Consider the following 21,912-nt stretch of genomic DNA (forward strand, 5'->3'; position numbering starts at 1 on the left):
AGCAGCAGACTCAAAGGAATCCCACCATCTGCAAGTTTCTTGCCAACTCATAATTCTGACTTGGAACTTCATCATTCCTTCCCTACCAGTTAGTCAATTACCTCAAACTGTCTCACTAACAGCACTGGGTACCCACACCAAACTGCAGTGGTTCTTGACTGCGACCCACAATCAAGACCAACTGGGAATTGACAAGAAATGCTAACTTTTTCAGTGACTCACACATCATCTGAACTCACACAGCATCTGAAGGAATTAAAAGAATTAACAATTGTGAAGTCTCACTCCTTCAGAGTCCAACTATTAAAACATCAAAATTGATGTTTGACAATTCACACATTTAAAAAAATGTTGACCTCTGCCATTCCTCTTTCCTCTCAATTCTTCTTTCCCTACTGGGTTTGCACACTTTGTAAATACTTGTTCTGTTAATTTCACAATTCTTAAATCTGATTAGTTAAAGTGTTGCTCACCCTCAATCAGGTCCCAGGTTCCTGTGTTTCTCACTGTGTCTCATTGTATCTCAGCTCTCACTTTAGCAACTTGTCACAGAAAATGTAAACACAAATGCATATGGGCAAATCTAACAAATATTAGCTGACATTGATTATGCAATTTTAGACAAATATCTTTTAATACAGATGTTGCAATACTTCTTATTTTGCTCATCTATGATTCTGAAAAGAAAAGTTTGGTTTTTGGTTATAAATTGATTATTACAATGCAAAGAACAAAGAACAACACAGCACGGGAAACAGGCCCTTCGGCCCAATGAGCCCACGCTGCCCTTTTAACATTATGGGTCCCCTCTCCACCCATGACCCTTGTCTATGCTTATGGCATTCTACATTGAGGGAAGACTAATTTAGGGACAATTTGTTACACCAATCAGCCTAATAGCACATCTTTGGGGTGTGGGAGGAAACCGGACCACCTGAAGAAAACCCACACAAGCATGGGGAGAATGCGCAAACTCCCACAGACACTGGCCCAAATCCATGTATCTGCACAGCAAACAGTGATAGTCACTGAGCTGTCGTGTTGCCCAGCATCTGGTCCAGTTAAAGCATACACTAACGACGTGAAGTACTAGGCCACTCTCGAAACATCCAAGAGCAGCCCTCGTACGACCCATCGTGAGTATGCCCCTTGTTGGACAACAAGGCGGACAGAAGCACCTGTGGATTAAAAGAGAAAGACATCAATACCATGCACATCCTTATACAAACATTCAAGGGAATCCCCAGAAGCTCAAAAGTAAAACAAATGAGCCAGAAAATATGTTGGAAGGTCCACAGGAATCAATTGACTCCCAGGGACATCCCAAGGCTCCTGAACCTTATTTAAAAGTCTCCTATATCCCTCCATCTCCATCTTGCTCATGTGCCTATCTAAGTAATTCTTAAACAACTCCAGCATGCCTGCTTCCACTACCTTGCTTGGCAAAGCATTCCATACCCCTACTACCCTCTGTGTGAAAAGCCTCCCTCTAACATCCGAATTATACCACGCACCCCTCACCCTAAGCCCGTTGGCCCCTCAATGTGCGTTTCCAATCTAGGAAACTTACCACTGTTTACTCTATCTATACCCTTCATAATCTTATATGCCTCTATTAGATCTCCCCCCAGTCTCTGTCTTTCAAGGGAAAACAGCCCCAATTTGCCCAATCTTTTCTCATAACCCAATCCTTCCATACCAGGCAGCATCCTGGTAAACCTCCTCTGCACTCTCTCCAGGGTCTCCACATCTTTCCGGTAGTAAGGCGACCAGAACTGGACGCAGTACTCCAAATGCGGCCTAACCAACGTTCTATACAACTGAAGCATTAGACCCCAGCTCTTGTACTCTATACCCCTTCCTATAAAGGCTAACATACCATAAGCTTTCTTCACAACCTTTTCCACTTGTACTACCACCTTCAAAGACTTGTGCACTTGCACCCCCAGGTCCTTCTGTGTTTCTATACTCTTTATAGGTCTACCCTTTATCATATAACTCCCCCCTACATTATTTCTTCCAAAATGCATCACCTCACATTTATCAGAATTAAATTCCATCTGCCATTTATCTGACCAATATACCAGCCCATCTATATCCTGTTGTATTGCCTGACACTGCTCCTCACTGTCTGCCAGTCACCATCTTAGTGTCATCTGCAAACTTGTTGATCACACCACATACTCCCTCTTCCAAGTCATTTATGTATATTACAAATAGAGGAGGTCCCAGTACTGAGCCCTGAGGCATACCACTAGTGACAGACCTCCAGCTAGAAAAAGACCCTTCCGCTACTACTCTCTGTCTCCTATTACCAAGCCAGTTATCAATCCATCTCGATACCTGTCCCTGTATCCCACGAGCCTTAACCTTTTTAACCAACCTACCATGAGGGACTTTGTCAAACACCTTACTGAAATCCATACAGACGACATCAACAGCTTGTCCTTCGTCAACCGTTTTTGTCACCTCCTCAAAAAACTCTACCAGATTCATAAGGTAAGACTTCCCATGCTGCGTATCCCTAATCAGATCACAACACTCTAAATGCACATACATCCTATCCCCAAGAATCCTCTCCATCAACTTCCCTACCACTGACGTCAAACTCACCAGCCTATAGTTACCAGGGTTATCCCTACTACCCTTTTTAAACAACAGTACCACGTTCGCTATCCTCCAGTCCTCTGGGACCTCACCTGTGTCCAAAGAAGAGACAAAGATTTGCATCTCTTCAGACTAATGTCTGATATCTGGCACTCACTTCTCCATCGAAATTATGAAGTAATATTTCAATCTTTTCCTGCATCATGTGCAGCCAATAAGAGATGAGGAAATATACACCTATGTTTTGTCATACCTCTAATATGGATTACTGACATAAAAAGTAGAGTAGACTTTCCTCCCTCATGACCAGTGAAATGTGTACAGCTTAAAATATCAATTGGTGAATCAACATGACAGCTCAGTGACTATCACAATTAGCTGTGCAGATACATGGATTTGGGCCAGAGTCTGTGGGAGTTTGCACATTCGCCCCATGCTTGCATGGGTATTCTCTGGGTGCTCCGGTTTCCTCCCACACCCCAAAAACGTGCTCTTAGGCTGACTGGTGTTAACAAATTGTCCCTAAATTAGGCGTCCCTCAGTCTGGTTATAATTCCTTCATTGTGGAGTTCAATAGGCATAGACAAAGGTCATAGGTAGAAGAGGACACTCACAATGTTAAAATGGCAGCGCGGGCTTGTTGGGCCGAAGGGCCTGTTCCCTGTGCTGTGTTGTTCTTTGTTCTTTGTACAAAATACATTTTGGTGGCATTCTGCAGCAGGCGACGGTGCAGAGGGACCTGGGGGTCCTTGTGCAAGAGTCGCAAAAACCCAGCCTGCAGGTGCAGCAGGTGGTCAGGAAGGCTAATGGGATGCTGGCCTTCATAGCGAGGGGGATTGAATATAAAAGTAGGGAGGTCTTGCTGCAGCTGTATAGGGCATTGGTGAGGCCGCAGCTGGAGTACTGTGCGCAGTTTTGGTCGCCGCACTTACGCAAGGATATTTTGGCCTTGGAGGGAGTGCAGAGGAGGTTTACTAGGCTGATACTGGAGTTGAGGGGGTTGAGCTATGAGGAGAGGCTGAGTAAACTAGGCTTGTAATCGTTAGAGTTTAGAAGAATGAGGGGAGATCTCATTGAGACATATAAGATGATGAATGGGATGGATAGGATAGAGGTGGAGAGACTCTTCCCGCTCAGAAAGGACAGTAGGACTAGGGGGCACAGCCTCAAGATAAAGGGGGGGCGGTTTAGAACTGAGTTGAGGAGGAACTTCTTCACTCAAAGGCTGGTGAATCTCTGGAATTCTCTGCTCATTGAAGTGGTGGGGGCTGCCTCGCTAAATATTTTTAAGACGGGGGTTGATGGGTTTTTGATAAGCGAGGGGATTAAGGGTTATGGGGAGAGGGCGGGAATGTGGAACTGAGCCACGACAGATCAGCCATGATCTTGTTGAATGGCGGGGCAGGCTCGAAGGGCTAGATGGCCTACTCCTGCTCCTATTTCTTATGTTCTTATGTTCATATTTTAGAACTCTCCCAAAGAGGTACACTGTTGGTCCCTCCATTCACCAAGGTCCCAGAAGTCCACGCCACACTATCGGCATGACTTTCATCAACTTTTGAGTTCAAAAAAATGTTTTGCCACATAAATCACAGGAAACAAAAATCAAAATGCCCTGCGTTCTGGATATCCTTCACTTCTACATAAAAGTCTCAGCACATTGGTGCTACACAATACAACAGCATAAACAGCTCTGGTGTAGATGGCCTGGCTACAGATTGGCAACCAAAACAAAGCTAACTAGTAACAGCATCGGCAGAATCAATATTTTAATACTCCCTAGAAAAGCTGAAAAAAATCTAACTAGCTCAAATCAAACTAACTTCAGAATTCAAATTGAAAGAGAATTTACAAGAGTTCAAAATGCACCTTCAGCATCTCATATGAATATTTAATGGAGTGTCCTGGGATCAAACGCTAGAAAAATTACACACCTGGCAAATAAGACAATATTTATCAGGTGTACAACTCAAATTAAACAAGAAGGAATTCTTAACAATGAAGTGCATCTCAAAACGTTGTGAACGGACCTCAAGTAGAGAGCTCAAGTGGCAGGAATTACTAACAATGCAGTCAAGCAAAAAATAAACAAATTCAGTGCCAAGAAATTTGGCAAATGGACCCTTTAAATGTCCAGCTCTAGCCTGAGAGAGCTATCTATCAGCCTCACAAAGTATGTGAAGAAAAGTGACCCAGAGAAGTAAAACATCAAAAAAGCATTTTGAGTATCTGTAGTGCGTGGTGAAAAACACTCTAACCTCGAGATCAGTATTCGAATTTAAACACCTTCTCGAAAACAATTTAATAGCATGAAGTTAGGTTAAATGAGGCTTAACCAGGTTTCTGTCAAGCACAAGCTATAGCAGTTTTTGAAGCAGTTCAGAGGTTACAAAGATAGCTGATGTAACTATGCGCAGAAATGCAGCAAATGTATAATCTAAACTACTGAAACAAAGCCCATCCTTATTCTGCTATAGGCATGGATATTTTGTATCTTAATTTATGGTATCTGATCCAGATTATATTCTTCATCTTGAATTAAAACAACAGTCACACTAAATCCTACAACTTCAGCATGTCTTCTCCAGTGAAGTGCAAACAATAATTTGGATGCAAGTCTCATATTTTGCAACAAAGAACCTGAAAAGTACCATTATACCAACTTCATAATTGTGATATTAGTTGCTCCAATATGGTTTGATTCAAAGTATCAACATAGCCATAATACCCTGAACTAATTAGAATTATCATTCTGCAAACACAATTTAACCTCTATAAACGAAAAACACCTTTACTAAACAGGTCTGTAAGAAAACATTCACATTTTATGCACAACTGAAACTGCGTGCAAAGATTTCAAGACAGATGCAATGCATCACTGCTGATATCAGTGTTGTTTACTTGACCAAACATTTCTCAGTAACTGCTCAATAATGCCCATTGCTATAAATAGACAACAACGACCTAAGGTATCATACAACAGCAATCAGAAAATAACTGATGACTGAAAACTGCGAAAGAAAAATAATTTCGATGCTATAGCATTTAAAATCAGTAATTTGCTTATTCAATTGACAGGTTACAATTAGAATAACAGGTCACACAGAAGAATAGCTAATTTGCACATACCTAATTAAAGAACCAAAAATAACCAAATCTCTTCTGGTCTGTGACACAGGTTTTTGATTTAGATACAATGTAGAACACAGCTGATCACTTTCAACTGACGAAGGGGCTGTGCTCCAAAAGCTTGTGGCTTGTGCTACCAAATAAACCTGTTGGACTTTAACCTGGTGAGACTTCTTACTGTGCTTACCCCAGTACAATGCCGGCATCTCCACATCATGATTTTCAACTGATCAGCCAAAAAATGTCACAATTCCTTGAGGTAGTCAAGATAATCAAAATTGGTGATATTACATTTTAATACCTGAAAAACATCAGTGTACTTTTGAAGTCAGTTACTACACAACAGAAGGAGTTACAGTTCCACAAAACTGGTTTATTTAAACTGACATTCAAGACACTGCATGAATTTATCTCAGTTGGAACACTGAAGGAGAAAACATTGGGATGGGGGAAAAAAAGCATGGGTGAATGAGAAATTTGAAAAATGACACCAGCTTGTTACAAGTTCGGGGTCTTCAGATTTTCCCTCAGGTTCTGCAGTCTTAGGTACACTGAAGCAGTTTGAATCTCTACCATTCTACCAATGGGACAGCGAGCATAGAGTTACAAAATGAATCCCTTTGTGTTCCCCCATGTGCTTCTTCAATCTTAAATCAGGAGTTTTCACACACTACATGTGTAACTGCAAATAATATCTGCTATACAGGAGATGAAGAAGAGAGGAACAATAGTTATAGGGAATCCATTAGTTAGAGCAACAAACAGTTGTCTCTGTGGCCATAGATATGACTCCAGGATATGTTGTCTCCCTGATACCAGGGTCAAGGGTGTCACAGAACTGCTGAAAGACATTATTCTGGGGAAGGGTGAATAGCCAGTGGTCGTGGTGCCAATGATTTAGGTAGGAAGGGGGAAATTTAGAGAGCTAGGTAGAAAATTAGCAAGCAGGACTCTGGATTACTCTGTCTGCGAGTAAATACAGAAATAGGATCAGGCAGACAAATGCCCGACCAGCAAGATAGTGCAGGAGAGAGGACTTTCGATTCCTGGAGCACTGGGACTGGCTCTGGCTCTGGGGTGATGGCACCCTGCACAAAATGGGCTGGTTGCACTGAACAGAGTTGGAACTGAGTTGCTTGTGGGTCATTTTGCTCATGCTGATGGGAGGACTAACCTAGCAGGGGCGTGGGAATGAATAGGAAATCTGAGAGGGCAATACCAGAATGCACAAAATACTGCGAGGGACAGAAAGCACTAGTATCGAGAATAGCAAGTTAATAGGTAAAGTCGGAATAAGGGAAAAAGTAATGATACCTAAATCAGGATTACTCTACACGTCTGTGAATGCACGGAGTCTGGAAAAAAGATTGGGGAGTGACAGACGCAGATTGCATTTTGGAAATATGATGTTGCGGCGCAATAACTGAGATCTGGCTCAAGGAAGGGCTGGACTGGATGTTAAAAATGATCATTGCGCGTCAGAGCACTTGATTACTTTGGGAACAAGGTAAACCTCTGTTCTAAAACCTCGATTATTTACCATCTGCAATTTAGAACTTTTGTTTAAAGTTAACAGAAATAGACATTACACTGCAGTGTGTTTTTCAAGAATTATCTGCAGATTTTATTTTAATCATTGACAAGGTGAGGGTATTTCTAGCAAAGCCAGTATATAATGCCCATTCCTGATTGCCTTTGAGAAGTTGAACCATCTTCTTGAATGCAACTAACTGAATGGCTTTAAGGGGTCATTTGAAAGCCATCACTGTAGGTCCAAGCCAAGGATGGCAGATCTCCTTCCTTTGATGGTATTAGTGAACAAGATGGATTTTTGTGACCATCCAGAAATTTTGAGATGACCATGACTGATATTGGCTTTTTATTCCAGAATTTGAACTTCTGTCTCTGGACCATTAGTCCAGGCTTTTATTAGTTCAATAACATAATCATAGCATTTGCTGTATAATGAATTCTGTGTTCACAGATCCCTACTATTAAGTTAATATAAATAGGCATTATAAAAGGGAATCCCAACATCATCTTCTATAAGCATATAAGGAGGCCGTGTTAAAAAGGCTATCTTAAAATTGATTAGGTATCAGGACTGGATGAGATGCATCCAAGGATGCTGAGGAAAGTGAGTGCGGAAACTGCAGGTGCACTAGTGATGATCTTCCAGTATTCCTCAGATACAGAGGTGATGAGAGGATTGGAGAACTGGAATGGTACACCCTCGTCCAAAAAAAAGGTACAAGGATAACGCTGACAACTACAGACCAATCAGTTTGACTTCAGGTGGAGGAAAGCTGCCACATTATATAAAGGATGTGAGTACATTGGAGAGTGAGATGCGGAGGTTCACAAGAATGGCTTCAAGGATGAGAAACTTCAATTATGAAGATTGATTGGGCAGAAGACTAAGAGGACATTTAATAGAGAAGTTCAAAATCATGAGGGGACTGGACCAAGTAGATAGGGAAAAACTGTCCCTACTGGTAAAAGGATCAAGAAGATGGTTAAAGTAATTTGCAAAAGAAGCAAATGTGATGGACACAGGTTCAATCAAGGCATTCAAGAGGGCATTAAATGATTATTGAATAGAAACAATGTGCAGAGACACGGGGAAAAGACAGGGGAATGGCACTAAGTCATGATGCTCGGTTAGAGACTTCGTGCAGACATGATGGGCAAATGGCCTCCCTGTATCGTTCCAAGTCTGCGATTCCGTAATTCTTCAGCACTGAAAACCCATTACCACAATTAGTAGCATTTCAGGTTTCTCACACAAAAGATTCTGGGTACAAGTTCTTTCCAGGAGCCGGACCCACGAAACTGGGCTAACAATCCAGTACATGGCTGCGGTAATGTTGTATTTCTGAAACCTTGCCACCCATCGATTGAGACATTTGAAGAGGCTAATAAGTTAGATACAATGACTGTCCTACGGCAGAGTGTGAGGAATTGCAGCTGGCTATCATGGCCAATGTTCTTTTCTCAACACCATCATATATAGATTAAATTAGAGTTATTTGATTGTTATCCAAGAGCAGGACAGTTTTAATCCAGAGGTGCTGAAGAGCAAGTGCAAGTAACCAGCAGCAACTTCACAGGCCTGATCAAACGAGGATCTCGGTCAGAGGCCATACATTATACTAAGCTACCTCCATTCATCACTATAAGTTCTTTCAGTTTTGCATCACTATAAAAAGTTGCAAGAGAGTGTTTGAAGTATTAACTAATAAAATAGTCAATTTTTGCTGCCTATTTCTCACCTGAAGCTGAAAATTTTCATGCATTTGCCAAATGCAAAATTTTTTGAATTCCAAAAACTTTGGATGGTACTTTAATTGCAGCCACAGCCTTCAAGGAAAAGAAGTTAGCATCAGGTTCTATAAAACCAAATCTAAATTGCTGCAATCCAATGTTACGAGACTTGTTAATATTCATTAAAAATGCAATAAGACTCAATACATAACAACAGAACAAGAAAAAGGCAATCTATTACCACCGACTGCCACTGTCAATTGAAAAAAATTGGTATTTTGTACATGGAATTTGCAGAATAATTCTTGTGCAAGTTCTTGCATCAGCAAAACAGATATTTTCACATGATCATTTAAGATACTGATTCAGCAGCTTGATCTCAAATTGCCTCCTCTTTAAATTTCCATTTACTTTGTGTTGACCTTTCATGTGTTTCAGCAGTCAGTAATTTACATTTTTTGCCTCTGCATCACCTCGTAATGAGGTGTATTCAAGGTATAGGTTGGTTCTCTCCCCCTTTTTAAAATCAAGCATGTTTCTGTTTCAATTGTTGCAGATTATTAACAACCAGCATCATATTAAGTGTTCTCTATTTTTGTTTCCAAATTCCAGTTGTTTTTTTGAAAAAACAATTTCAGGAGGCTGGATAGGATAGCTGTTCACCATTTCCTCGGAGTAGCTCTCGCTCAAGTCAGCAACTGAAATGGGTAGTTAGGTATACCTATGCCAAATGATCTTTGGATGGCATGTGGCCAAGTTAAAAAATATGCTGCCACTGTCAACACGTCTAAATATTCTTAGCCCAGTCCTGGAGACTTATGGATTCATAGCAGCTTGTTGCACAGTCAATACTGGCCATCAGAAGTGACTTTTTTTCATGGTCCAAAAGGTGAAAGAAGAAACATTTTTGCTTACAATTAAAATGAATCAGGCATCAAAAAGTACTATTTATGCAATTATGACAAAAATGCCAAAAAGATATTCAATTAAAATAATAAACCATAAACCTAAGTTTAGGCTTCAAAGGCTGAATGTAAAAAATAGGAACAGCGACAGACTAACTGCTCGTCATTCAACACAATCATGGTTAATTTGTAACACCTTCAACTCCACTTTCTCCACTCCCCAAACCCCTTGATTCTGAGACACCAAAAATCTGTATACTCCAGCCTTATATATGTTCACTGATGGAACATTTACAATTCTGGGGTGGAGAATTGCAAAGATTCACAACACTGAGTGAAGAAGCTTTGCATGTCTGTCCTCAATGATCAACCCTTATCTCCTGTGACTGTGCCATATTTTAGAAATGCAAAAGAAACAACTTACAATGTCAACACTGACAAGTCCCTTCGTTATGTTTCAATGAGATCACCTCTCATTCTTCTGAACTTCAGAGTGCAGACCCAATTGACTCAGCTTCCCATCACAGGACAGCCCTTACATCTCAGGAAACTTTTGCTATACTGCTTCTGATACAAGTATTAAATATGGAGACAAAATCTGCACACAGTATTCCAAGCATGGTCTCACTAGTCCTGTAGCAAAACTTCTTCATTCTTGTCTTCCAATGCCTTACAATAAAGGCCAACTTTTCCCAATTGCTTGCTGTATTTGCAGCCTAACTTTGCATTTCTGTACAAGAAGACCCAAGCTCCTCGTTTACAAATTGCATGCCTTTTAAACAAGATATGCTTTTCCATTGACACAACAAGAATTGGCAATCTCACACCTCCCATGGGTTTATCTGATCTCAGGATATGAGCGTCAGTGATGAGGCCAGCATTTCCTGACCATTCATAATTGCCCCCAAGTGAGTTGTCTTCTTGAACCATTGCAATCTATGTGGTGCTGGTACACACACAGCACTGTTTAGGAACAGAGTTCCAGGAATGTTACCCAGTAACAGTGATGTAACGGCGATACAGTTCTAAGTCAGGATGGTGTGTGGCTTGGAAAAGAATTTGCAAATAGTGATGTTCCCACACATCTGCTGCCCTTGTCCTTTTAGGTGGAAAGGTCACAGGTTTGGAAGGTGCTGTTGAATGAGCACTGATGAGTTGCTGCAAAGCATAACATCAAATTTGTCCGGTTTACATCCAGCAAGTAAAAGTACCTCAAGAATTTTACATTTCCTCATCGTTAGTATTATTACCTGTCACGCGGGAGACTGGAGTTCAATTCCCCAACAAGGAGATGTCAAGGGGTGGGTGGTGGTGGTGGTGACAATGACACAGTGGTTAGCACTGCTGCTGCACAGCACCAGGGACCTGGGGTCAATTCCAGCCTCAGGTGACCGTCTTGTGGAGTTTGTACATTCTTCCTGCATTTGCATGGGTTTCCTCCGAGTGCTTTGGTTTCCTCCCACAGCTCAAAGGTGTGTGTGGCTTAGGTAGATTGGCCATGCTAAATTGCCACTAGTATCAGGGGGGCAAGCAGGGTAAATAATTATGTGGGGTTCGGGCCTGGGTAGCAGTATCGTCAGTGCAGACTCAAAGGGCTGAATGGCTTCCTTCAGCATTGTAAGAATTCTATTTTAATTTGAACAGCAGGTTAAACAAGCCATGTCAGACTGCTACAATCATGGCTAGGCAAGTGGTATTTTCCAGTAACAAAATGTTGACATCAGTCCAAACGTCATGTATGAATTTCAATGCCAGTGCGATATCGCATGTGCAAGGTATACAACCCAGCAACAGAGTGATCAAACAGCACGTTACTTCGGTTGTTCATAATAAGCACAATACAGACCAAATTGAACCAGCCCACATTTGCAGAATCCAAACAATATATAAAAGTCCCAGATTAGCCATAGGCTGCTTTCCCCTTTGAGAGAGCTTCAGGCGAGGAGAAAAGCTGAGAAGGCAGGAATTGAATCCACGCTGTCGGCATCGTTCTGCATCACAAACCAGCCATCCAGCCAATTGAGCTAACCGACATGATTCCACAATCAAACAGAATTTGAACAATCCTGAACGCGCGAAAAACTTCTTTAACCAAGTGAAGTTAATCAGTCAAACTCATAACCTGGCTCTTTTACACACACTAGAAGTGACATACATTCATATGTGGGAGGCCGTTGTTTAAGCCTTGCACCTTTCTTTGAATTACCCAAGATCTTGAAGAGCCACTCAGTGCCCATAGCTTCTTCCATGACAACATCTTAGCCAGAGTTAATTTGCCAACTAATCAGCATCTGTTCCTCCTGCAGTAAAAGTTGTTGTAATCGTTTGAAATTTGCCATTCTTGCATTTATTCTGATGAGTGCATGATGAAAAAGGTTCAGCAACATGTCTCCCTTTTGAGTCATTTTAAAGTTTTCCAAATTACTAGTTTCTCAACCTTAGAGCTATTAAAATTTTGCTTTGATGAAAGCCTTGAAATAGTTTGGCAGAATCTCAAACATTAAAATGGGAAGCAGTTTTACACAAAGATGAAAGAGACAGTGCAAACAGATTCAAACATAAGGTGCAATAAAGGCCTTTGAATGAATATCTAATATCACCACTTGAATCAAGTTTGCAGTTAAATACCACATTTAACCTAGTTTTAAACTATGACAGACCAACATTGCTATAATTATACCTGATCAGTGCACTTCCCTTTTGTGCAATACTGACACTGTCCATGCCCAAATGCAGCAAGAAGTAAACAATATCCAGACTTGAGCTAACCAGTGGCAACTAACATTCACGCCACACAAATGGCCATCTCCAACAAGAGAGAATTGAACCAATGTCTCTTAACTATGTAATGTAATGTCAGTGACATTACATAAGAACTAGGAGCTAGAGCAGGCAACTCAGCCCTTTGGGTTGACTCTGCCATTCAATACGATCATGGCTGATCTCATCCCAGCCTCGCATCCACTTTCCTGCTTGCTCCCCTTCATCTCTCTACTAATTTAAAAACCCATCCACCTCTGCCTTGCATTTGTTTAGTGTTCCGGTGATCAGTGAACTCTGGGATACAGAATTCCACAGATTCACAATACCTTGAGTGAAGTAATTCCTCCTCATTTCTGGTTTAAATATGCAAACCCTTAGCCTAAAACTCTGACTTCTTGTTCCAGAATGTCCAACAAGGGGAAACAACCACTCTTATGTCTAACCTGTTAATCTTAATATACCTCAACTAGATATCCTCTCATTCTTCTCAACTCCGTCTTCATCTTACAAACACACACAGAAGTTCCATAAGCAAGTGACACAGAGTAAGCGATAGATTTGCAAGAGGTTCTCATATGGGTAAGCAAAAATCCCCAAACAATAACACATGAAACAGTTTGCATACTCATCATAGAGCCGTAAATATCAACACATGCTACCTATTTGAATTGCAATGGTGCGCCCAGTACTGCCTTTCTCTGATGTGAGTAGAGTAAGCTGTCTGCTAGTTTTACAATCTCTCACTCTGTTCACTACCATATTCTTAAAAAGATTTTATTTTCATATATGCCTTCCTCATTCTCTATCAGAATCTTGTGTAAACCCACTAACAAAAATGAATACAAGCAAAATGGAATGTAAAAGTTCACTCCAAGAAAGATCTGTAATATTTTGATCAGTCAGCAGCACAACTTTTTGACTGGATTTTGTGATTATCAACATTGCATTTTCAATGACTTCAGCAATCAATCTGTTCCACTGTAAATTGCTACAGGTTCAAGTGCTAATATCGTGTGCTGGCAAACTGAACATTTCAAGTGCAACAGCAGCTACTTAGTTAACAGAAGGTAACTTCCTCCACAAAGATGCACAGGAAAAGCAAAAAGCAACTACATTTACACTGCCGATAAAAATTAAGCTAAGTTTTCACATGTATTAACCATCACACAGAAATTGCATGTTATGTCAACACAAATAATCAAACAATGATTGAAGTCAAGGTGTGCGCGCACATTAGTATTTAAAGGAATTTGGCAATGAATAATTAGAAAGCAGTGAAGTGCATCACCATAATCTTCCAACATGCCCTCGTGCTGCACATCAGTCCGTGGTCTTTGCATTACTAAATCCCAGCATTGGAACTCCTACCTTCCACTAAAACAAGCTATTTTCTCTTAAGATCACCAGCTGTCATTACAGCTGATAAATTTAATTGCTTGTCTTTAAGCCATGTGACAAAAGGCTTCAAAAAGATAGTTATGATATAGTGGCAGGATTGAAATACCAAATCATGTTGATGTAGTGCCTTTAACATAATGGAACATCACAATTAGGAAACAAAGTATGTCACCAGCCACAAAAAGATAGTAAGTCAGATGACTAAAGATTTTGCTCAAGAGGTAAGTTTTAAGAAATGCCATAAAGGAGGGAAAGTTAGTTAGGGAGGCAGAGATGTATGGACAGAATTCCAGATCCAAGGGCCCAGGCTACTAAAGGCACAGCTAAACGATGAGATTGAAGGTGGAAAAATCCCCACGGCCTGATAATCTCTAGATGGCTCTAGAAATAGTGGGTGCATTGATGGTCATCTTCCAGGATTCTATAGATTCGGGAACTGTCCCTGCAGACTGGAGGGTGCATGAGGTGCATGAGAGTGCAAGAGGTCAAGCATGGCATTTTTCCCCATAACTCTTAAACTAATCTAGCAAACTCCTGCAGCCAGTACTCAACATATGCGAAGTACTTGATAACATGAAAAAATTCAGCAAAGTTGCTACCCATAATCATCAGAACATAAGAAATTATTGCAACTTCCCTGCAAATTATACAGTTGAAAATCTGAAAGAAGCACTTCAACCATAATGTAAACCATTACTGTATTTTCTCCAAGTGAAGTAACATTATAGCAGCACTGGGCTAGAAAACAGTCGTCTTTGCTCCTGCCAAGTACAAGTTTTGTTAAGTTAGAACATGGAACATGACAGCGCAGTACAGGCCCTTCAGCCCTCGATGTTGAGCCGACCAGTGGAACCAATCTAATGACCCTCTAACCTAAACTATTCCAATGTTATCCATATGCCTATCCACTGATCATTTGAACGCCCTTAAAGTTGGCTAGTCCACAAGTGTTGCAGGCAGGGCATTCCACGCCCTTACTACCCTCTGAGTAAAGTTAGACCTCGATGAGATACAACCAACGGTAAACACACTGAATTAAACCTACGTATTATGCCATGTATCTATAATCAATACAGAAATGCAGGAGTGCTCACTTTCTTTTGGGAAGGTTAGGGTGAACATTCTGAATCTCAAAATTACTTTAGAGATTCAAAAGATATTTGGCAAAATAAATTACTTCATCCAAGTCAATACGCATTTGGCTCTTGTTAACTGCAGGTTTAACAATTAACAGGACTGCAAACGCCCAAAGCACTTTTCTGCTGTATTCGATGGAGTAACCGGAGTCCATGATGTCTTCAGTGCGTTGCATTTATTTATTTATGCTGCAGTACCAAGTGGTCTTTACATTGCGCAATCAGCTCACAGGAGAAAAGATATGGGATGAGGACAGATCTGATAGCAGAGAATGCAATGGGAAACTAAACAAATGCAACTCACACTGCAAAAGGCAGACAGCAAACACCAATCACAATTCACTTTGGTGAAGGGAAGACCGGGGAGAGGAGGGGAGGAGGAAGAAACAGGGGGGCCCAAGAAGGAAGGGGGGAAACAGGAGGTGTAACGGAAGGGATAAGGAAAGGAAGGGGGAGGGAGTAGGGGGAAAGGAAGGGGGGGGGAGTAGGGGGAAAGGAAGGGGGGGGAGTAGGGGGAAAGGGAGGGGGGGAGTAGGGGGAAAGGGAGGGGGGGAGTAGGGGGGAAAGGAAGGGGGCAGTAGGGGGAAGGAAGGGGGGCAGTAGGGGGAAAGGAAGGGGGGGAGTAGGGGGAAAGGAAGGGGGGGAGTAGGGGGGAAAGGAAGGGGGCAGTAGGGGGAAGGAAGGGGGGCAGTAGGGGGAAAGGAAGGGGGGAGTAGGGGGAAAGGAAGGGGGGAGTAGGGGGAAAGGAAGGGGGGAGTAGGGGGAAAGGAAGGGGGGAGTAGGGGGGAAAGGAAGGGGGCAGTAGGGGGAAGGAAGGGGGGCAGTAGGGGGAAAGGAAGGGGGGGAGTAGGGGGAAAGGAAGGGGGGGAGTAGGGGGGAAAGGAAGGGGGCAGTAGGGGGAAGGAAGGGGGGCAGTAGGGGGAAAGGAAGGGGGGAGTAGGGGGAAAGGAAGGGGGAGTAGGGGGAAAGGAAGGGGGAGTAGGGGGAAAGGAAGGGGGGGAGTAGGGGGAAAGGAAGGGGGCAGTAGGGGGAAGGAAGGGGGGCAGTAGGGGGAAAGGAAGGGGGGAGTAGGGGGAAAAGGGGGGGAGAGAAGGAAGGTAGGGGAAAGGGGGAGGAAGGGCGACATTGACGGGGGGCTCCAAGGAGAGGTGGCATTGGGGGGTGCAGTGGTGCCAGAAAAGCTGAAATGGTGGCGGGGGGAACGGGGTGCAGGAAGTAGGACGTGAGGGGGGAGAGCAAGAAAGGGGACATGGGGGCAGTGGTGCCAGGAAGAATGACGTGGGGGAGTGGGGGTGGGGAAGAGGAGGGAGAGAGGAGAGGAGAGGTGGTGGGAGGGGAGGGGTGGGGGGGCAGGAGGGAGGGGAGGGGTGGGGGGGCAGGAGGGAGGGGGAGAGGAGTGCGGGGGGAGGGGGAGAGGAGTGCGGGGGGAGGGGGAGAGGAGTGCGGGGGGGAGGGGGAGAGGAGTGCGGGGGGGAGGGGGAGAGGAGTGCGGGGGGGAGGGGGAGAGGAGTGCGGGGGGGAGGGGGAGAGGAGTGCGGGGGGGAGGGGGAGAGGAGTGCGGGGGGGAGGGGGAGAGGAGTGCGGGGGGAGGGGGAGAGGAGTGCGGGGGGGAAGGGGAGAGGGGGGGGGGCGGGGGGGAAGGGGAGAGGGGCGGGGGGGCGGGAGGGAAGGGGAGGGGGGCGGGAGGGCGGGAGGGAAGGGGAGGGGGGAGGGGGGCGGGGGGGCGGGAGGGAAGGGGAGGGGGCGGGGGGGCGGGAGGGAAGGGGAGGGGGGCGGGGGGGCGGGAGGGAAGGGGAGAGGGGCGGGGGACGGGAGGGAAAGAAAGAGGGGCGGGGGCGGCGGGAGGGAGAGAGGGGCGGGGACGGCGGGAGGGAGGGAGAGAGGGGCGGGGACGGCGGGAGGGAGGGAGAGAGGGGCGGGGACGGCGGGAGGGAGGGAGGGAGGGGACGGAGGGAGGGAGGGCGGGGGCGGCGGGAGGGAGGGAGAGAGGGGCGGGGACGGCGGGAGGGAGGGAGGGAGGGGCGGGGACGGCGGGAGGGAGGGAGGGAGGGCGGGGACAGCGGGAGGGAGGGAGGGCGGGGACGGAGGGAGGGAGGGAGGGAGGGAGGGCGGGGACGGCGGGAGGGAGGGAGGGAGGGCGGGGACGGCGGGAGGGAGGGAGGGAGGGCGGGGACGGCGGGAGGGAGGGAGGGAGGGCGGGGACGGCGGGAGGGAGGGAGGGAGGGCGGGGACGGCGGGAGGGAGGGAGGGAGGGCGGGGACGGCGGGAGGGAGGGAGGGAGGGCGGGGACGGCGGGAGGGAGGGAGGGAGGGCGGGGACGGCGGGAGGGAGGGACGGAGGGCGGGGACGGCGGGAGGGAGGGACGGAGGGCGGGGACGGCGGGAGGGAGGGACGGAGGGCGGGGACGGCGGGAGGGAGGGACGGAGGGCGGGGACGGCGGGAGGGAGGGACGGAGGGCGGGGACGGCGGGAGGGAGGGACGGAGGGCGGGGACGGCGGGAGGGAGGGACGGAGGGCGGGGACGGCGGGAGGGAGGGACGGAGGGCGGGGACGGCGGGAGGGAGGGACGGAGGGCGGGGACGGCGGGAGGGAGGGACGGAGGGCGGGGACGGCGGGAGGGAGGGACGGAGGGCGGGGACGGCGGGAGGGAGGGACGGAGGGCGGGGACGGCGGGAGGGAGGGACGGAGGGCGGGGACGGCGGGAGGGAGGGACGGAGGGCGGGGACGGCGGGAGGGAGGGACGGAGGGCGGGGACGGCGGGAGGGAGGGACGGAGGGCGGGGACGGCGGGAGGGAGGGACGGAGGGCGGGGACGGCGGGAGGGAGGGACGGAGGGCGGGGACGGCGGGAGGGAGGGACGGAGGGCGGGGACGGCGGGAGGGAGGGACGGAGGGCGGGGACGGCGGGAGGGAGGGACGGAGGGCGGGGACGGCGGGAGGGAGGGCGGGGACGGCGGGAGGGAGGGAGGGAGGGCGGGGACGGCGGGAGGGAGGGCGGGGACGGCGGGAGGGAGGGAGGGAGGGCGGGGACGGCGGGAGGGAGGGAGGGAGGGCGGGGACGGCGGGAGGGAGGGAGGGAGGGCGGGGACGGCGGGAGGGAGGGAGGGAGGGCGGGGACGGCGGGAGGGAGGGAGGGAGGGCGGGGACGGCGGGAGGGAGGGAGGGAGGGCGGGGACGGCGGGAGGGAGGGAGGGAGGGAGGGAGGGCGGGGACGGCGGGAGGGAGGGAGGGAGGGAGGGAGGGCGGGGACGGCGGGAGGGAGGGCGGGAGGGAGGGAGGGAGGGAGGGCGGGGACGGCGGGAGGGAGGGAGGGAGGGCGGGGACGGCGGGAGGGAGGGAGGGAGGGCGGGGACGGCGGGAGGGAGGGAGGGAGGGCGGGGACGGCGGGAGGGAGGGAGGGAGGGCGGGGACGGCGGGAGGGAGGGAGGGAGGGCGGGGACGGCGGGAGGGAGGGAGGGAGGGCGGGGACGGCGGGAGGGAGGGAGGGAGGGCGGGGACGGCGGGAGGGAGGGAGGGAGGGCGGGGACGGCGGGAGGGAGGGAGGGAGGGCGGGGACGGCGGGAGGGAGGGAGGGAGGGCGGGGACGGCGGGAGGGAGGGAGGGAGGGCGGGGACGGCGGGAGGGAGGGAGGGAGGGCGGGGACGGCGGGAGGGAGGGAGGGAGGGGACGGCGGGAGGGAGGGAGGGAGGGAGGGGACGGCGGGAGGGAGGGAGGGAGGGCGGGGACGGCGGGAGGGAGGGAGGGAGGGCGGGGACGGCGGGAGGGAGGGAGGGAGGGCGGGGACGGCGGGAGGGAGGGAGGGAGGGCGGGGACGGCGGGAGGGAGGGAGGGAGGGCGGGGACGGCGGGAGGGAGGGAGGGAGGGCGGGGACGGCGGGAGGGAGGGAGGGAGGGCGGGGACGGCGGGAGGGAGGGAGGGAGGGCGGGGACGGCGGGAGGGAGGGAGGGAGGGCGGGGACGGCGGGAGGGAGGGAGGGAGGGCGGGGACGGCGGGAGGGAGGGAGGGAGGGCGGGGACGGCGGGAGGGAGGGAGGGAGGGAGGGCGGGGACGGCGGGAGGGAGGGAGGGAGGGCGGGGACGGCGGGAGGGAGGGAGGGAGGGCGGGGACGGCGGGAGGGAGGGAGGGAGGGCGGGGACGGCGGGAGGGCGGGGACGGCGGGAGGGAGGGGACGGCGGGAGGGAGGGTGGGAGGGAGGGAGGGAGAGCGGGGACGGCGGGGATGGCGGGAGGGAGAGAGGGAGGGCGGGGACGGCGGGAGGGCGGGTACGGTGGGAGGGAGGGAGGGAGGGCGGGGGACGGTGGGAGGGAGGGACGGAGGGAGGGCGGGGACGGAGGGACGGAGGGAGGGAGGGAGGGCGGGGACGGTGGGAGGGGGGAGGGAGGGCGGGGACGGTGGGAGGGGGGGAGGGAGGGCGGGGACGGTGGGAAGGAGGGAGGGAGGACGGGGACGGTGGGAGGGAGGGAGGGAGGACGGGGACGGTGGGAGGGAGGGAGGGCGGGGACGGTGGGAGGGAGGGAGGGCGGGGACGGTGGGAGGGAGGAAGGGAGGGAGGGCGGGGACGGTGGGGTTGGAGGGTGGGTGGGTGGGGTTGGAAGGTGGGTAGGGTGGGGGGGTGGGGTTGGAGGGTGGGTGGGGTGGGAGAGTCGGGGGGTGGTGGGGTGGGGTGGGTTGTGGTGGGAGGGTGGGGCGTGGGTGGGGTGGGAGGGTGGGGCGTGGGTGGGGTGGGAGGGTGGGGTGTGGGTGGGGTGGGAGAGTGGGTTGTGGGGAGGATGTGATGTGGGTGGGAGGGTGGGGTGTGGGGTGGGATAGGTGAGTGGTGGGGGCGGGTGGTGGGGGTGTGGGGTGGGGGTTGGGGATGGTGGGGGTGTGGGGTGGGGGTGTGGGGTGGGGGTTGGGGGTGGGCGGTTGGGGGTGGGCGGGGTGAGAGGGTGGGGGGTCGGGGGTGGGCGGGGTGGGAGGGTGGGGGGTTCGGGGTGGGAGGGTGGGAGGGTGGGGGGTTGGCGGAGGGCGGGGTGGGGGTTGGGGGTGGGCGGGGTGGGAGGGTGGGCGGGGTGGGGGGTGGGGGGTTGGTTGTGGGTGGGGTGGGAGGGTGGGGGGTTGGTTGTGGGTGGGGTGGGAGGGTGGGGGTTGGGGGTGCGGGGGGTGGGTTGGGGGTGCGGGGGTGGGGGAGGTGGGAGGGTGGGTGTTTGGGGTTGGGAGGGTGGGGGGTGGGGGGTTCGGGGTGTGGGGGGTTCGGGGTGTGGGGGGTGGGGAGTTGGGAAGGTGGGGTGGGGGTGGGTTGGGGGTGGGTGGGGGTGGGATGGTGGGGTGGGAGGGTGGGGGGTTGGGGGTGGGATGGTGGGGGTGGGATGGTGGGGTGGGATGGTGGGGTGGGAGGGTGGGGTGTTGGGGGGTTGGGGGTGGGTGAGGGGGGTGGGTGGGTGGGTGGTTGGGGGTGGGCGGGGTGGGCGGGTGGGGGGTTGGGGGCGGGTGGGGTGGGCGGTTGGGGGGTTGGGGGTGGGTGGGGTGGGCGGGTGGGGAGTTAGGGGTGGGAGGTTGGGGGTGGGTGGGGGGTCGGGGGGGTGGGCGGGTGCGGGGTCGGGGGCGGGGGGGTGGGCGGGTGCGGGGTCGGGGGCGGGGGGGGTGGGCGGGTGGGGGGTTGGGGGTGGGGGGGGCGGGTGGGGGGTTGGGGGTGGGGTGGGCGGGTGGGGGGTTGGTGGTTGTTGGGTGGGGTGGGCGGGTGGGGGGTTGGGGGTGGGTGGGGGGTTGGGGGTGGGTGGGGTGGGTGGGTCGGGTGGGCGGGTGGGGTGGGTGGGTGGGGTGGGCGGGTGGGGTGGGTGGGGTCGGCGGGTCGGGGGTTCTGGGTGGGGTGGGCGGGTGGGGGGTTGGGGGTTGGCGGGTGGGGGGTTGGGGGTTGGGGGGGTGGGTGGGCGGGCGGGTGGGGGGTTGGTGGTGGGTGGGCGGGCGGGTGGGGGGTTGGTGGTGGGTGGGCGGGCGGGTGGGTGTTTGGGGGTGGGTGGGCGGGCGGGTGGGGGTTGGGGGCGGGTGGGCGGGCGGGTGGGGGGTTGGGGGCGGGTGGGCGGGCGGGTGGGGGGTTGGGGGCGGGTGGGCGGGCGGGTGGGGGGTTGGGGGCGGGTGGGCGGGCGGGTGGGGGGTTGGGGGCGGGTGGGCGGGCGGTTGGGGGGTTGGGGGCGGGTGGGCGGGCGGTTGGGGGGTTGGGGGCGGGTGGGGGGTTGGGGGCGGGTGGGCGGGCGGGTGGGGGGTTGGGGGCGGGTGGGCGGGCGGGTGGGGGGTTGGGGGCGGGTGGGCGGGCGGGTGGGGGGTTGGGGGCGGGTGGGGGGTTGGGGGCGGGTGGGCGGGCGGGTGGGGGGTTGGGGGCGGGTGGGGGGTTGGGGGTGGGTGGGCGGGCGGGTGGGGGGTTGGGGGTGGGTGGGTGGGCGGGTGGGGGGTTGGGGGTGGGTGGGGGGTTGGGGGTGGGTAGGTGGATGGGGTGGGGGTTTGGGGGTAGGTGGGTGGGGTGGGCGGGTGGGGGTTTGCGGGTGGGGGTTTGCGGGTGGGGGTTTGCGGGTGGGGGGTTGGGGGGGTTGGGGTGGGTGGGGGGGTTGGGGTGGGTGGGGGGTGGGGGTTGGGGGCGGGGGGTGGGTGGGTGGGGTGGGGTGGGCGAGTGGGGGGTGGGGTGGGCGAGTGGGGTGTGGGTTGGGCAGGTGGGGGGTGGGTTGGGCAGGTGGGGGGTG

At 51.6% G+C, this 21,912-nt stretch overlaps 1 protein-coding gene across 1 annotated transcript in view; it reads left to right on the forward strand.

Moving 5' to 3' along the window:
* The first annotated feature begins 14,263 nt into the window (after nt 1-14,263).
* LOC145356777 (lysine-specific demethylase 5B-like) overlaps nt 14,264-21,912 on the forward strand; it is a 340,420-nt gene continuing 332,771 nt past the window's right edge. Inside the window, exon 1 of the mRNA XM_080209644.1 lies at nt 14,264-14,287. Coding sequence (XP_080065770.1) covers nt 14,264-14,287 — 24 coding nt within the window. The remainder of the gene's footprint in view (nt 14,288-21,912) is intronic.

Source organism: Carcharhinus amblyrhynchos, chromosome 22, assembly GCF_965287045.1.
Source record: "Carcharhinus amblyrhynchos chromosome 22, sCarAmb.v2.hapA, whole genome shotgun sequence".
Taxonomy (NCBI): domain Eukaryota; kingdom Metazoa; phylum Chordata; class Chondrichthyes; order Carcharhiniformes; family Carcharhinidae; genus Carcharhinus; species Carcharhinus amblyrhynchos.